The following is an 18,341-nucleotide window of genomic DNA, read 5'->3' as shown; positions in this document are numbered from 1 at the left end:
AAAGGCCTTATTTTTAGGGGGCGCATTCCAGTTTTTCAACTTGGAATTTTCACATCCCATGCACCCATGTCCTATGTAGGACATTTCTGAAGCCGGCCAATGTAATTTACCCCCATCAAACCATATATTTTTGAAAAGTAGACACCCTAGGGTATTTCAAATGCTGGTATTTTAACACTTTCCATGCACTAATTCTTTGTCAAACTATTAGGCAGTCATTTTTTGTGTGTTATTTTTCACACACATTGTACTTTAGACATGAATTCTCAGCTCCTGTTATGTGTTACTGCCAAAGAAGACCCCAATATGTGTTCACCAACATCTCCTGAGTACAGTGATACCACCTATGCATAAGTTTCTTGGCTTGTTCGGGGGGTGTAATGCCAAATGTCCAACATGCGTTTGTGATTTTTTTTTCACATTTAACATATTTTCTTTGCCTATTGTCTTTTTGGGGGTATTTTAACATACCCCAATTTATTTGTTTCCATGAATGTGCATATTTTTGAAATGTTGACACCCCAAGGTATTGTATATGGTGTGCTTTGATGCATTTGAAGTAACTGTTTTAGCTAAAAAAATTGGAGAAAGTGTATGGTGGCATTTTTTCAATTTTCATTTTTACACACACATTGCTTTTTGACTATGATTTAGGAGAGACTGTTGTAAGTTAGTGCAAAAAAATACTTCAGGTTGTTTTCTGCTAGGCACCCTGAGTACACCTATGCCCCCCATGCATAGGTTTGCCAGGATTTTGGGAAGGTTATGTTACAATTTTATGACTTGTGATTTTAGTTATTAAGTGAGAGTATTTCTTCTGATAGGCCTATCTTTAGTTTGGGGCCTATTGTAAACCCCACTTTTATTTATTGCCATGAATGTGCATATTTTTGAAATGTTGACACCCCAAGGTATTGTATATGGTGTGCTTTGATGCATTTGAAGTAACTGTTTTAGCTAAAAAAATTGGAGAAAGTGTATGGTGGCATTTTTTCAATTTTCATTTTTACACACACATTGCTTTTTGACTATGATTTAGGAGAGACTGTTGTAAGTTAGTGCAAAAAAATACTACAGGTTGTTTTCTGCTAGGCACCCTGAGTACACCTATGTCCCCATGCATAGGTTTGACAGGGGTTTTTGTAAAAAAAAAAAAAAAGAACAGCCCCATTTTAGAAAAAAAAATATATTAGTGAAATGTAAAAATCTGGCACATTAAAAGTAAAAAAATAACAAAAAATTTAACAGTAAACATAACAAAAAAAAAATAACAGCAAATTTATTTATTTTTTAAAAATTGACCATTGTATGGTACCGCTTGAAGCAGTCCCCAATGCAGAGTCCAGGCTGTCCAGGGCAATCAGGACAGTGATATACAGTGTCCCTTCTCTGCCCCCTCTTGGTACAGACTCTGCATTTTTTTTGTGGTCTCTGCTTTGCGGCAGTAGGGGGGATTTTAAAAATAAAATGAGTAGCCCCAACTCTGCTCTCTCCCATCACCGCCCGGGGAGCAGGTGCATCATGGTACAAAATCCCCGAAATGATCTGGAGCTGAAATTGTAAAAAAGTCAGTTTCATTCCGGGGTTTGCTTTTTTGAACAACAAAAAAGCGTTGTGGGTTGCAATCTGCATTAGGTAAATTGCAACCTTTTTGTACCAGGCCCTTGTCTTCCGCATAATTAGGTAGGGCTGCAGCAGCTGATCTGCCAGATCAACCCCACCCATATGCCGGTTATAAGATTTGATGCACACTGGCTTCCTTATGATCTCAGCTCTGCCACGTACAGAGACCGCCACCGTCCTCTCTGTGTGGATGGTGGTAAGAAGGTATACATCCTTCTTGTCTCTGTACTTCAGTGCCAACAGCTCCTCTTGGCGCAGAGCAGAGGTCTCCCCCCTTCGTAGCCGGGTGCGTACAAGTTGTCCTGGGAAACCTTTGCGGTTCTTTTTAATAGTACCGCAAGCTACTGTATCAAAGCAATACAGTAGCTTGAACAAAAGGACACTTGTATAAAAATTGTCTAAGTACAAGTGATACCCTTTGTTCATTAGGGGTAATATCAGGTCCCAGACAATCTTGCCAGTGGTTCCCATATGTTCTGGGCAACCTGGAGGGTCAAGGTGGCTATCCTTTCCCTCATACACCCGGAAGGCCTGAGTATACCCAGTCTCGCTCTCACAGAGCTTATACACCTTTACCCCATACCTGGAGCGCTTGGAAGGAATATACTGCTTGAATCCCAGCCTTCCCTTATACTTCATCAGGGATTCATCAACGCATATATTCCTTCCAGGTGTATAAGCCTCTGCAAACCTGGCAGAAAAGTGGGTAATCAGGGGGCGGATTTTATACAGCCTGTCAAATTGGGGATGCTCCCTAGGGGGGCACAGGCTGTTGTCGCTGAAGTGCATGAAATGAAGAATCATTTCATATCTCTGCCTCGACATACTCTGGGAGAAAATGGGGGTAGAGCAGATGGGGCTACTGCTCCAGTAGGAGCGAACGGAGGGTTTCTTTATGATGCCCATCAGCATAGTCAATGCCCAGAATTTTTTAAATTCTGGCACATTGATGGGGGCCCATTGCTGCTTTGCCAAATATGTTTCAGGCTTTGCAGCACGGTACTGATGGGCATATAAATTAGTTTGGGCGACAATGTTCCCCAATACATCATCACCCAGAAACACCTCCAGAAACTGTTGGGGGCTAAAACCTGCCACATCTATATTTATGCCAGCATTTGCTGTGAAGGGTGGGATATCTGGCCTCTGGAGATGAGGCGTTACCCACTCTTCAGCGGCAATGGCAGCAACACGCCTCCTTCTAGCAGGGGGGCTGGCAGGGGGGCTAGCAGGGGGGCTGGCAGGGGGGCTAGCAGCCACAGATACATCACTATCAGTTGAGACTGCATCTAATGATGTATCTGAGCATATGGCAGGGTCAAAATTGGGGTCTGAGTCAGACATAGAGGCATCTGACTCTGACGCAAGGATGGCATACGCCTCCTCAACACTATATCTTTTCTGTGACATTTTTGTATCTGTCACAGAAAACCAAAATTAATTAATTAACTAAATGGCCTTTGGGTTTTTTTTAAAAAAAGTACAGCTATGCTAATGCCAGTGATTTATAGCGATCACTGGCAAGCTAGGGGTTAAATACTCTTTAAATTAAATTAACTAAATGGCCTTTGGGTTTTTTTTTAAAAAAGTACAGCTATGCTAATGCCAGTGATTTATAGCGATCACTGGCAAGCTAGGGGTTAAATACTCTTTAAATTAAATTAACTAAATGGCCTTTGGGTTTTTTTAAAAAAAAGTACAGCTATGCTAATGCCAGTGATTTATAGCGATCACTGGCAAGCTAGGGGTTAAATACTCTTTAAATCAAATTAAATTAGCTAAATGGCTCTGAAAGGAGCGTTTAGGTTTTTAAAAAATTACAACAACAAAAATTAACCCCTAAAAAAATGCACAGACAGCAAAAATGTAGAGCTATGCTAATGCCAGTGATTTATAGCGATCACTGGCAAGCTAGGGGTTAAATACTCTTTAAATTAAATTAAATTAGCTAAATGGCTCTGAAAGGAGCCTTTGGTTTTTTAAAAAATTACAACAACACAAATTAACCCCTAAAAAAATTCACAGACAGCAAAAAAGTACAGCTATGCTAATGCCAGTGATGTATAGCGATCACTGGCAAGCTAGGGGTTAAATACTATTTAAATTAAATTAAATTAGCTAAATGGCTCTGAAAGGAGCGTTTAGGTTTTTAAAAAATTACAACAACAAAAATTAACCCCTAAAAAATGCACAGACAGCAAAAAATTACAGCTATGCTAATGCCAGTGATGTATAGCGATCACTGGCAAGCTAGGGGTTAAATAGTCTTTAAATTAAATTAGCTAAATGGCTCTGAAAGGAGCCTTTGAGTTTTTAAAAAAAAATACAACAACAAAAATTAACCCCTAAAAAAATGCACAGACAGCAAAAAAAAGTGCAGCTGTGCTACTGCCAGTGATTTATAGTGATCACTGGCAAGCTAGGGGTTAATGGCTCTGAAAAGAGCCTTTGGATTTTAAATTTTTTAACAAATAAAAGAAATAAATCTCTCTCTGCTAAAATACAGGTCTCTCTCTTTCTCCAACAAAATGGCAAGTGAGGAGAGGGAGGGAGATCCACACTGATCAGAGTCAATATTTACAAATATTGACATGATCAGACAAATGGGGTATTTTATTATTATTTTTTTTTTTTTCTAAGAAGGCTCAGATTGGGTGACCCTAGCTTGCCCCTATGGTGAGACAGGCTAGGGACACCCCCAGATGCCCCATGATGCACCGGGCATCGCCATTTTGGAAGCCTCATGGGGGAGGGGGGGGGGGCGCTATATGTGGGGCTTTTTAATATTATATATTATTTTTTTTTTTAAATTTTTAATTTTATTTATATACTAACTAAGTGCCTCGACCCACCGAGGCACTTAGCACACTAGCAGAGCATCGGAAGCGTGTCCGATCGCTTCCGATGCTCTGCTGCACTGCCGGGCTCCACGTGGAGCAAAACCGGAAGTGATCACTCAAGGGGGAGTGATCGCTCCGGTCCCGGCACTCCGTAACAGCACTGCAGGGATGCCCAGACATCGAGGCATCCCTGCAGTACTGTAATAGTGCCTGGAAGCGATCTTGATCGCTTCCAGCACTCACTTTAGCCGAGGACGTGCAGGGTACGTCGTCAGGCGTTAACTGCCTTTTTTTTTCAGACGTACCCTGCACGTCCTCGGTCACTAAGGGGTTAAAATTGCTGATCTATTTAAATCATGAAAGAAAAAAAATTGGGTTTTGGTGTCCCTTAAAGTGTTGTACTAAGAACAGGTTGTACTGTACATTATACTAACATGGTGTAAACATATTTTTCTTTACAAAACAATCTTTAATTTGACTATGCAGTAATATATCAACACAATAAAATATTTTATTCTCACAAACCTGGGTTTTCCATAGGTTTATTTTTTTAATTCTGCATTTGTATGTAGCTACAAAGTTTTAACCATTCCTCACACTCACAACACACCTCCCTTTTATCTTAGGTAAATTCCTACTAGTTTCCCCTAACCCTATGTTTCTCATAGACTGTGTTATTTTTACAACTCAATTTTGTATTACGGAGATATATTACAGGAACGCATATATTGCGTTATACAAGAAACCGCTGTATTTCAGTCTTATCCCGCCTATACAGATCAGTCCAGCCCTGAAATACCAGGAAATCCCCCTCTGAGCGAGAAACATGGCAATCCCAGTGAGAAGTTGTAATATCCCTCTAGGCACCTTGTAATACAAATGAAAAAAGTTCAAGCAGCACCTCCAATTGTACAAATTATTCCAATTTTATTGTACCAAGGCACACAAAATCATGACGTTTCGGGCTCAAATACCCTTAATCATATAACTTAAACATACTAAACAACTCTCTTAAATACCCTCTACCACAGGTGTTGCTAATTATAACATTCAGTGTCAGAGAATTTTAACTCTTAAGTGTAAATGCCACCTAGTGGTCAGTATAAAGAATAACATACAATATACTTTTAAAAAAAGTCTAACCATGCTACATACATGTATTGAAGCATACAAGAATACTTTTTACAAAAATTTTTACAGAAAAACAATTTCTTTCAAAATAACAATTGTTTTACAGAAAAACCTCTTATGGAATAGTTACAGATCCGGAAGAAAGGGTTTCTTTTTTCTAACAATCACATTTGGAAAAGTAGAATCTAAGCAAATCTACAGAAAAATCTAGAGAAAAATATTTAGATCTATTTCACGGTTCATACCCTTTGGGAACATACAATTTAACCTATAGATCCACATAGATTCTCTTCTTTAAAATTAATTCTCTATTTCCACCTCTACGAGGGATGGGAACATGATCAATTATTTGGAACTTTAATTGAGCAATTGAGTGACCTTTTGATAGAAAATGACTAGAGACTGGGGCATTTAGATCTTTACATCTTATATTTGATTTATGTTGGATAATCCTATCCCTTACTCTCTGGGTAGTCTCGCCAATGTAAATCCACCCACACGGGCATTTGATATGATAAATCACATAACAAGAGTTGCATGTAAGAAAAGCATTAATTTTATATACTTTGCCTGTGTGTGGATGTACAAAGGTAGAACCTTTTACCATGTTGTTACAATTTGCACAGCCTAAACAAGGGTAATTTGGGTTGTTACCCTTGTTTAGGCTGTGCAAATTGTAACAACATGGTAAAAGGTTCTACCTTTGTACATCCACACACAGGCAAAGTAAATAAAATTAATGCTTTTCTTACATGCAACTCTTGTTATGTGATTTATCTTATCAAATGCCCGTGTGGGTGGATTTACATTGGCGAGACTACCCAGAGAGTAAGGGATAGGATTATCCAACATAAATCAAATATAAGATGTAAAGATCTAAATGCCCCAGTCTCTAGTCATTTTCTATCAAAAGGTCACTCAATTGCTCAATTAAAGTTCCAAATAATTGATCATGTTCCCATCCCTCGTAGAGGTGGAAATAGAGAATTAATTTTAAAGAAAAGAGAATCTATGTGGATCTATAGGTTAGATTGTATGTTCCCAAAGGGTATGAACCGTGAAATAGATCTAAATATTTTTCTCTAGATTTTTCTGTAGATTTGCTTAGATTCTACTTTTCCAAATGTGATTGTTAGAAAAAAGAAACCCTTTCTTCTGGATCTGTAACTATTCCATAAGAGGTTTTTCTGTAAAACAATTGTTATTTTGAAAGAAATTGTTTTTCTGTAAAAAATTTTGTAAAAAGTATTCTTGTATGCTTCAATACATGTATGTAGCATGGTTAGACTTTTTTTTTAAAGTATATTGTATGTTATTCTTTATACTGACCACTAGGTGGCATTTACACTTAAGAGTTAAAATTCTCTGACACTGAATGTTATAATTAGCAACACCTGTGGTAGAGGGTATTTAAGAGAGGTGTTTAGTATGTTTAAGTTATATGATTAAGGGTATTTGAGCCCGAAACGTCATGATTTTGTGTGCCTTGGTACAATAAAATTGGAATAATTTGTACAATTGGAGGTGCTGCTTGAACTTTTTTCATTTGTATTACATATCTGGAGCTTTGGCAGGAGCTCTTCAAGCTGGCACTCCTATCACCAGTGCTGGAGGATAACATTTTGCTTTACCTCTAGGCACCTTGGTCAGGGAGTCCACGTCTAGTTTGTCCCATGACACTTAGGGAGACCCCAAGAGACATATTTTACATATTAGCAACAAGTAGAGGTGCTTAAACAGGAAGAAACAATAGCTCAATAGATTGTTCCAGGAACAGCCTGTTTTTGCCCAATTGTGCAAAAATTTTTCTTTCATGGTCCAGATAGAGCATTCGATTTTAAACAACTTTCCAATTTACTTCTATTATCAAATTTGCTTCCTTCTCTTGGTATCCTTTGTTGAAGAAGCAACAATGCATTACTGTGAGCTAACTGAACACATTAGGTCAGCCAAGGAAAGGAAGCTTATATTTGCAGACACCAATCAGCAGCAAACTCCCAGTTGTGCACTGCAACCCCTGGGCCTACCTAAGTATGATTTTCAACAAAGTTAACAAGAGAAGAAAGAAAATTAGATTATAGAAGTAAATGTAAGTTGTTTAAACTTGCCTGTTCTGTCTGAAACATGAAGTCATTTTTTGGGGGTTTCGTATCCCCTTATAGCTATTATTGTACATGTGCCGTCTTAAAATATATATTAACCACTTTGAGACTGCAATATCAAATGCTCACCTATGTGTAGAAAAGAACAGTCTGCAATATACTTTCATTATTTATTTTGTCCCCTTTTTTGCCCGTGGTGAGTGATCACAGGATGAGCTTTGTCAGCTGTCCACATTTAATATTGCACAAGCAACGCCTTGTGCAGCAATCCCCTCATCTCACACAAGAGCACAGTCTCCAAAACACCCCGGACAAGCCAAGAAAATTTGCCAGCCGGGTGGGGGCAGTGTAATATTTTCTAACGTATCATTTTCTGCTATTCAAAGCACAAATTGCATAATTTAACAAATGCATTTAATGATAATTTGGGCAATAAAAATTGAACATTTTTAATATTACCTAATTTTAGCTTAAATGGATAGGAAATCCCAGAATTTTCTTTCATGATTTGGACAGAACATACAATTTAAAAAAAAAAAAAATGTTTCAATTTACTTCTATTATCAAATTTGCTTCATTCTCTTGTTACCTTTTGCTGAAAGAAAAGCATTGCACTACTGGCAGCTAGATAAACACAGCCAATTACAAGAGACAAATGTGTGCAGGCACCAATCAGCAGCTAGCTCCCACTATAGTAGAATATGTGTGTATTCTTTTTAGGGAAGCACATTTGAAAATATAAGTGAATCTATATATATATATCTCACCAGCAGTTGAATGCTACTAATGATTATAAATGAATGACTGCAATATTTCATGTTCTCTACTAAGGGGCATAGCTATGACCTGATACAAAGCCTGCAGCAGAGGGAGCAACTCAAGCTCTTTCATCCCCTAGAATGGAACAGTGTATGGGGGGGGGGGTCGGTTAAGGAAGAGGCCTAACTTGTCAAAAGGGAGAGAGATGATCAGCCATAGCTAAGAGCAACATGTTTGTATCCAGCTTATAAAGAGGGGGTCTCGGGATCTCTTGTTATGCAAATGAGCTTAACAGGACCCAATGTTTAGCAATGGACAATGTAGATGTTGAGTTAAACAGAGGCACTGTCCCTTCATTACAAGTACTTAAGCCGTCTGGTGGGAGGAAAAAAAATGTATGTGTAAAATCATCAAACACATTTTTCCTTCCGAGTGTCATACAGCAGTTGTGTACAACAATAAAGGATGCAATAACAAGCAACTTGCTCACAAGCATGCACTGTGTATGTCTGAGCTTTACAATTTAGATAAAATAAAAATGTAAGTTATTTTTGGGTATCAAAATGCAGTTAAAGGGATATGAAACCCACATTTTCTCTTTTATGATTCAGATAGAACATGCAATTGTATGCAACTTTCTAATTTACTCCCATTATCAATTTTTCTTCATTCTCTTGGTATCTTTATTTGAAAAAGCAGGAATGAAAGCTTAGGAGATGGCCCATTTTTCTTTCAGCACCCTGGAGAGCACTTGCTGATTGGTAGCCTTGACAAAGGCCCCCAAGTTAGGGCCAAAACGTTGGAGAATAAATGTTTCTGAAAAGAAAGAATTTTGTCAGCTTGAGTCATTGATGGAATATAATATATACAGTATAATTATATATATATATATATATATATATATATATATATATATATATATATATATATATATATATATATATATATATATATATATATATACACACACACATACACATATACACACACACCATGCACTCAATATCAGCATTTTTCACATGCCTGGGTGCTTCCTCTAAAAACAATTATGTAGGGCGCTGGATATTAATTTGGATTCAGGGGAGAGGCAAGATAAAAGGAATAAAATAAAGGCACTTTTTCTCCAGACGATACAACCTGAATGGATGGGACACCATGGACTAGACTACAGCAAAAAGATACCTTTTGAATCTATGAGTAGATACATATGGGAAAGGGTTCAGGAACTCGATAAAGTCTTATCTTCAGGAGAAACTCCCTTGGTGGGAGATATTTCAACAAGGTTTATAGATTCGATTACAAGATGACGTGTTGAATTTCCATTGCAATTCGTGTTACGGACTACTATTGTCATGTGTGGAGAGATGTTGTCAATAAAAATTATTTCAACTAAAAACAATGTGTATATAGTAGATGACTTGAGGGCACTCACAGGTCCTTAAAATAAATCCTTTAGTCATATTACATTAAAAGGTTTTCACAATACAGTTGAAAACTTTGATGTGAAAACCTTTTATAAGGCAAAGAAAGAAATCATTTATGAATGACTTTACTTGCCCTTTAATGAATGTGGTTTTTAAATGCACTGATTTTCAAACCTATTTTCAGGCCTCCCTAACAGGCCAGATTTGGAGGATTTTCTAAACTGCAGCACAGGTGAAATAATCATCCGATTAGTAAACATGATTATTTTACCTGCTCTCATCCAAGTTAATCCTGAAAAGCTGGCCGTTAGGGACGCCTGAAGACAGGTTTGAAAACCAGTGGTTTAGCAGTTAAAATGTTCAACATGACTATCAGGCTGCAGAAGAGTTGTTGGGCAAACAAATAGGAGCAGATGGTTATGTGTATTTTATGAAAAGTTATAAAAGTGCTTAACGGAGTCACTAAAGAGAACAATTAAAGGACAAATATAAAGGGAGATATTGGGGGGGATTATAGAGAGAGGAGGCAGCATGTGGCTTTAAGATCATAATCACCATGGATCATAGATTCACTATGTAGGAGTAGCATGGGCACACATCCAGACAATACATAGAATTTTGCATGCTCCCTCATTGAACAGAGGCCAGCCCATCTGTCAGCCAGGTGGGGGGAGGGCCACACACAAGCCAGGAGTCAGGGCTCACGCATATAAATCAACACACATCCACATTGGCTAGTCAGCAGCTAAATGCTTTTAATCTTTTTTGCACGGTAAGGGTCATCACAGAGTTAAACTACGGTGGGAGCGAATACATAAAACACTGGCATAAATACAGTTCTTGGTTGGGAATCCCATTAAAGGGACAATGAACCCAATTTTTTTATTTCGCAATTCAGATAGAACATGCAATTTTAAGCAACTTTCTAATTTACTCCTATTAACAATTTTTCTTCGTTCTCTTGCTATCTTTATTTATAAAAGAAGGCATCTAAGCTATTTTTGGTTCAGACCTCTGGACAGCACTTGTTTATTGGTAAGTTAAATGAATCCACCAATCAGCAAGAACCCAGGTTGTTCACGAAAAATGGGCCGGCATCTAAACTTTACATTCTTGCTTTTCAAATAAAGATACCAAGAGAATGAAGAAAATTTGATAATAGGAGTAAATTAGAAATTTGCTTAAAATTGCATCTGAATCACGAAAGAAAAAAATTTGGGTTCAGTGTCCCTTTAATTTTGCTGGTTAATAAAATAAATCCAACAAGTAACAAACATTTGGTTTCCATGTAAAAAAGTGTTCAGACCAGAAACATCTACATACATATCACACTAGAAACTATTAACACTTCATTTCCCATCAATGTAAGCTTGTTTTTTATACAGATGTCAAGAAACAATCTCTAAAGTGACAAGCAAATCGAGTCAGAATGAGGCTTTAGCTATTATATATCAACTACAAATGTGGTTCCATCATCTTTTGTCAATGAAACAAGTACTGTCTTTTACCACCATCCTGTTATATAACACTACCATATTCTATTCCTATAAAGATAAATCATGTTTGTCCCTAGGACTGAAAACGAGAGTGAATAAATCTTCGCAAAGAAAACAGATTTCTATCCAATAAAGAGAGAATGTAATAAATTAAGTTTGAAGTGAGCAGGCAGATCTATTTTGGGTATATATCCAGAATTCAAAGTGGTACTTGAATTAAAAGCAAATGATGAAAGACTGCTTGTGACATTATCTGAGTCTTATTACTATGACAATTTCCCAACTCTTACAAGATAAAAAATGCCACAGGTAATATTAAGTTGCACAAACTGAACACAAAGATCACTCATTGGTTAAAATGAGCATATATGCTTGGATGGAACATTATCAATGTGGCATGAGTCAAGGAAATAAGTTAGTAAAGTACTGAGGTCACACACTTCAATTATTTTAAAGGGACATAAAACTTAAATGGTTTTTCTTTTGTGTTCTTTCAAACAGTGCATACGATTTAAAAAAAAAAAAAAGTTATCAATTTACTTCTGAATTCAAATTTACTTAAAGGAACATTAAAGTCATAATTAGACGTCCGTGATTTAGACAGAACATAACATTTTAAACAACTTTCCAATTTACTTTCATTATTTAATTTGCTTCCATCTCTTGTTATCCTTTGCTGGTTTATCTAGATAAGCTCAGGAGCAGCAAAAAAACTAGGTTCTAGCTGCTGATTGGTGGCTACATATATACACCGATTGTCATTAGCTCACTCAGAAACCAGTAGTGCATTACTACTCCTTCAGCAAATGATACCAAGAGAATAAAAACAAATTTGATAATAGAAGTAAAACTGGAAAGTTGTTTAAAATTCTTTCTTCTACCTAAATCATGAAAGAACATTTTTTGGACCCAACACATCAGGCGAGCAAATGACAAGAGGCATATATGTTCAGCTACCAATCAGCAGCTAGCTCCCAGTATTGCATTGCTGCTCCTGAGCATACATAGGTAATACTTTTTTAACAAAGGATACAAAGAGGACAAAGCAAATTAGGTATTAGAAGTAAACTGGAAAGTCATTTAAAAAGTGCATGCTCTTTCTGAATCATGAAAGAAAAGTTTTGGGTTTCATGTCTCTTTATTGGAACATAAAAATAAAAATAAAAAAAAAACGCTATAAAACGAATGGTGAAAATGGTCGTAGTCTGCAACATTCAGCTCATTAAAGGGCCATAATACCCAAATGTTTAAACACTTGAAAGTGATGCAGCATAACTGTAAAAAGCTGAAAATATCTCCTGAACATCTCTATGTAAAAAAGAAAGATATTTTACCTCAAAAGTTTCTCAGTAGCCACATCCCATTGTAAAGGATTTCTAAGTAGCAAATCAGTGTCTGTCCCGGGACAGCGGAAGGAGCGAGCTTACATGGACACTCATCTTATTTCCCTATTCAGTGTAAGGAAGTATAAAATGAAATCTCATGAGAGTTAAGTCAAATCTCATGAGATCACAGTAAAAGAGTTCATGACCTCAGCACTGCTGATGCTGATTGGCTGCTGTTCATTTCTTCATTATTATTTTTTTCTTACCTGCAGCTGGGCTGCAGCTGAGTATATTTTTTTACACAGAACTTACTCTGCTGAGCTGAGGAGATTGTGAGGTAAAATATCTTCCTTTTTTACATAGAGATGCTCAGGTGATATTTTCCTGTCAGCTTTTTACAGTTATACTGTATTAGTTTCAAGTGATTAAGCATATGAGTATTATGTCCCTTTAAGACACCAGATTTATTAGAGTAAAAGTTCAACACACAAATATCTAGATTTGCACACATATTTGTGTGCTGCACTTTTATGGCTGTGACACACTGCAAGCGGAGCGGCGCGCAGCGTGTACATGCAGCTGTGTGCGCTCAGTGTGTCCTGCCTTTTCATCTCTGAGCACTCTGCTGCGTCAGGTCGCGTAGCTGAGCTGAGCACTCAGAGATTAAATATTTGAACTTCAGAAGCGATGCGACGCGGAGCGAAGCAGCTGCTTTGCCTTGCGCCGCATCACTTGCAGTGTGTCACAGCCTTAACTCTAATAAATTTGGCACTGAAATTAGCCGAACACCATTTTCATCTTTCATTTCTGCAAATCCATAACAGTAAATTGAAAAGCCTCTAAACAATGCATGCTCTGTACAAACAATGCAAGTTGAATTTTAACTTTTTGGCCCTTTAATGAAATGTATCAGTTTTCCAATTTACTTCCATTAACAAAATGTGCACAGTCTTTTATATTTACCCTTTTTGAGTAAACAGCTTCTACTGAGCATGTGCAAGAATTCCCAGAATATACGTATATATGCATTTGTGATTGGCTGATGGGTGTCACATGATACAGTGAAAATAGACATAACTGAAATTTGTCAGAACAAGTGTAGTAAGTGTTTTTGCATTGTCTTTTTATCATGCATATCTATTGTATTCACTGGTCCTTTAAAGGGACAGTCTAGGCCAAAATAAACTTTCATGATTCAGATAGAGCATGCCATTTTAAACAATTTTTCAATTTACTTTTATCACCAATTTTGCTTTGTTCTCTTGGTATTCTTAGTTGAAAGCTTAACCTAGGAGGTTCATATGCTAATTTCTTAGACCTTGAAGCCCACCTCTTTTCAGATTGCATTTCAACAGTTTTTCACCACTAGAGGGTGTTAGTTCACGTATTTCATATAGATAACACTGTGCTCGTGCACGTGAAGTTATCTGGGAGCAGGCACTGATTGGCTAGACTGAAAGTCTGTCAAAAGAACTGAAAAAAGGGGCAGTTTGCAGAGGCTTAGATACAAGATAATCACAGAGGTTAAAAGTATATTATTATAACTGTGTTGGTTGTGCAAAACTGGGGAATAGGTAATAAAGGAATTATCTATCTTTTAAAACAATAACAATTCTGGTGTAGACTGTCCCTTTAAGCATACTAGGAATATATTCTTATATTAACACTTACAGAGGATGAGGGACATACCTATGAGGGTAAATTCACTCTATTTATCACCATCTTCTATTGAGTATACACACATCAACATGTGTGCACCTTGTTCATAGAGACAGGCTATTGATTGATGAGCATTACTTGGATCTGAGGGAGGAGAAAACCTCAGCTTTGTCTTTTTGTTTTCCATAAATATGTCTTCTTTGAAAAATAAAACATCAGTTTTCAGTGTAAATGCTTCAGAAACATGGAGCTGTGATTAGGATTTATCGACCAGCAAATGAGCGGAGTAATTAAAAGGCATATCATTTTTATTTTATTTTGGGGGGGGGTAAGGAAATTATTTTAAAGTTACGTTATTAGGTGCTCAATTCAAATTATATTTTACTTTTCTATACAATTCTTTGTCATACTTAAAAAAGTGAAAAAATATAGAATATGAATTTACCACTAGTACTTTAAATGGACATTAAACACTAAACAAATGCTAGGTAGAAGGATGCATTGAAAGAAAAGATCAGTCTGAGAAAAACATGTAGATGTAATTCTTTAAAGTTTCATAAGCTGTTAAAATATTGACAAAATAATTGTAAAGTTTTAGTGTCTATAAAACAATGGGAGCTGCCATGTTGTAACTTAGGTTATTTTCTCTGCTGTGGCCAATTAGGGAGAGTTATAAATAGGTCACTAGAGTGTGCAGCCAATGGCTGTTTGGAATATAACAGTGTTCTGCACTTCCATTTCTAACAGGAACTGAAAAGCTCCCAATTTCAGAATGGAATTACAAGAAAAGGGAACAACGTAAATAATGAAAGCATATTGCAGACTTTTTTTTTATATATGATTTATCATTTTATATTACATCTCAAAGTGTTTAAAGAGACACTGAACACACCATTTTTTCTTTCATGATTCAGATAGAGCACAAAATTTTAAGCAACTTTCTAATTTACTCCTATTATCAATTTTTCTTCGTTCTCTTGCTATCTTTATTTTAAAAGCAGGAATGTAAAGCTTAGCAGCCAGCCCATTTTAGGTTCAGCACCATGGATAACGCTTGCTTATTAGAGGCTTACATTTACCAACCCACGAATAAGCAAGCATAACCCAGATTCCTAACCAAAAATGGACCGGCTCCTATGCATTACATTCCTGTAAATAAAAATACCAAGAGAATGAAGAAAAATTGATAATAGGAGTAAATTAGAAAGTTGTTTAAAATTGCATGCTCTATCTGAATCACGAAAGAAAAAAAATTGGGTTTAGTGTCCCTTTAATATAGATCATTATTATTGCTGATTGTTTCTGCTAAATGAGTATATCGTTTTTCTAGATAAAAAAAAATACATACACTATATTTATGATATATATATATATATATATATATATATATATATATATATATATATATATATATATATATATTAATTATACTACCTATTGACAATGTTATATAGTAATAAGTATTAAAAGTTAAAAAAATAGTAAAATTATCATAATTAAATTCTCCATTATTGAAGATGATTTTATTCTGTTCACTATGTTATATTCAATTAAAAAATAATCTATATTTAATTGCAAAATGTGAAATGTATTCATGTATACTCGATTTACTGGCCAAAGAATGCATTTTTATATATGTTTCATCATATACGATGGATCCAAAAAGATGAGATATACGGTTATTTTGTAGAAGAATCATTTGTTACATTGTACATAAAATTTAAATTAACACTTAATATTTATTATTGTCTATTTGGTAATGTGAGCAATGAGAATGAGATTATGCCAGCAATTAGACCACTAATGACATCAAACATGTTATGTGTGAAGTATCTGATGATGGGTTATGAATGATGTAAAGTGTGATGTCATTAATCACAACCCAAAAAAAAAAAAAATCTACAAAAAGGAGATCTTAGCTTTTGATCATTTTAAAAACCTTACACTCTGACAATATATATATATATATATATATATATATATATATATATATATATATATATATATATATATTCCAAGTAAAGGACTTGCACTCTAAGATCCCAAACTGGGGTAAGTAAATACCAGGGTGCTGGGTCAGAAAAGTAGATATCCAGTATGATGACAGCACTCACTGGGTTTGAATAAAAAATAACTTTTATTGTAAAAGTTTAAAACATAGTCCCATGATGTTTCGGTGCCCAACTGTTGAGTCCTTACATCCGGAGGCAGAATCAAAATAAACAGTGGCTTGCATTCGCTTATTGTAACGTTTCGGGGACCATATCCCCTTCCTCAGACGGAAGAACCGCAACATCTGAGGAACGTTACACTAAAACGTTTTTGGAAAGACCAGCGGGTGCAAGCCACCCTTTATTGATATTTTTTCTGCATGCACCCTGGCAAGTTGTTATATATACTTATTTATTTCTCTCCTACTACTGAGTGACCCATCCAAAATATCACTGTTCATAGACCATTGCCAACTGACCAGTTACATTACATATTATCTGAACAGAGCAAAAGCAACAGCACATGAAACTTTTGATCTCTGCATGGGACACATATAATGTCCACTTCTCAGTCTGGTCTGAGCTGAACAGGGAATACATATGTTTTAGACATTGCCTTAGAATGAAAAGGAATCAACTAGTAAAAGATATTTTCTTACAACTTTCAATTAGATTATAACACTGTAATACCAGTATGACCATCAAAAGTAGGATAATTAAGTATAACAAGGTATAAGAAATATATATATTTGTTTAATTATTATTTTTTAATGTTTCTTCTCTCCTTTAAAGTTCATGATGATTGATAGCCTCTGCATGTTTGGCAAAGACGTTGCTTTGTTTATATACAATACAAATTGACAAAAGAGAACAATATATGCACCTCACCCCTGTGAAGGGTGGAGACAGTACTTAAATTGGTCAGTGTTCAGAGTTTATATAGAATCACAAAACCACATTTAAGAAACAAGTTTTCCATTATAGTAACTAAACAGTCAATAACGTTGCATAATACACAGAATTTAGAAGAGGGGGCTACAATGTCAAGGAGTTGAGTTTTGCAAATTGGTTAAATGAGATCTTGCTATAATCTAAAACAATCAAAACAATACACTGTTGACCCTACTGGAAGCAGTCAGTACTTGCACATAAACATTCTAGAAAGAAGATTTTACTACCTTACTAGTATATTTCCAAAATGGTCAGTCAACTTTCCCTAATACATTTCTGCATACATGCAACAAAAGATAACTAAAATATATATATATATATATATATATATATATATATATATATATATATATATATATATAAAACAAATTACTGAGCCACAACTTATTACATTACTGTGCCATCTCTTAACCACAAATTCAACTATAAAAATGATATTTTCCCCTTAACCATTCAGGTTTCTAATCCTGCTCCTTTGCATTTGTCTAAACCCAGTCTCCCTTCCCCCTTTTGGCATGAAAGAGACATTGCAAATTTGCATTTCTTTAGGGGGTCTGCCTCCAACATTAGTTGCAGTCTAAGAATCATCCTGTGCCCCCAGTACTCTTCAGCTCTATACAAGCTCTCCGTGGATACCAGAAGCCCTGGTGATGGACACTGCTCACCTGCTGTAGAAGGTCCAGCTTCCATCCCATCCAAACAGCCTGATGTCAGCCACTGTGTACAAGGTACCCTGGCTGTTCCCTGCCTGCTCCCCTGCAGCTGCTGCCTCTGTTCCCACAGCAAGCACGGGCATGCGCACCGGAGCCTGCCGCGCAGCCAATCATACAGCGGCACCAAAGTGTCTTTTTTTCTCTCACTTCCATGAAACTTTATTTAAAAATAAACAGATGCTCAAGTACATGTTTATAACTTTATATCTGGTTAACTACTACAGTTATTGTAATATTCGTTGCGTGTTCCTCACAATTTTAAATCTGTTTTGACAATTTAATATAATTGTTTCCCGTTTATGAGCCCGTATGAAAAAAAAACTTAAA

At 36.2% G+C, this 18,341-nt stretch overlaps 1 protein-coding gene across 1 annotated transcript in view; it reads right to left on the bottom strand.

Moving 5' to 3' along the window:
• Positions 1-18,044, bottom strand: part of LOC128653617 (protein argonaute-1) — a 275,726-nt gene extending 257,682 nt beyond the window's left edge. The window contains exon 1 of the mRNA XM_053707008.1: positions 17,967-18,044. Within this exon, the coding sequence (XP_053562983.1) occupies positions 17,967-17,991 (25 nt within the window). The 5' untranslated portion in view covers positions 17,992-18,044. The remainder of the gene's footprint in view (positions 1-17,966) is intronic.
• Between the last annotated feature and the right edge of the window lie 297 nt (positions 18,045-18,341).

The sequence above is a fragment of the Bombina bombina genome, chromosome 3, assembly GCF_027579735.1.
Source record: "Bombina bombina isolate aBomBom1 chromosome 3, aBomBom1.pri, whole genome shotgun sequence".
Lineage (NCBI taxonomy): Eukaryota > Metazoa > Chordata > Amphibia > Anura > Bombinatoridae > Bombina > Bombina bombina.
The sequence above is the reverse complement of the archived record's forward strand: the minus strand, read 5'-3'. Positions and strand labels throughout refer to the sequence as shown.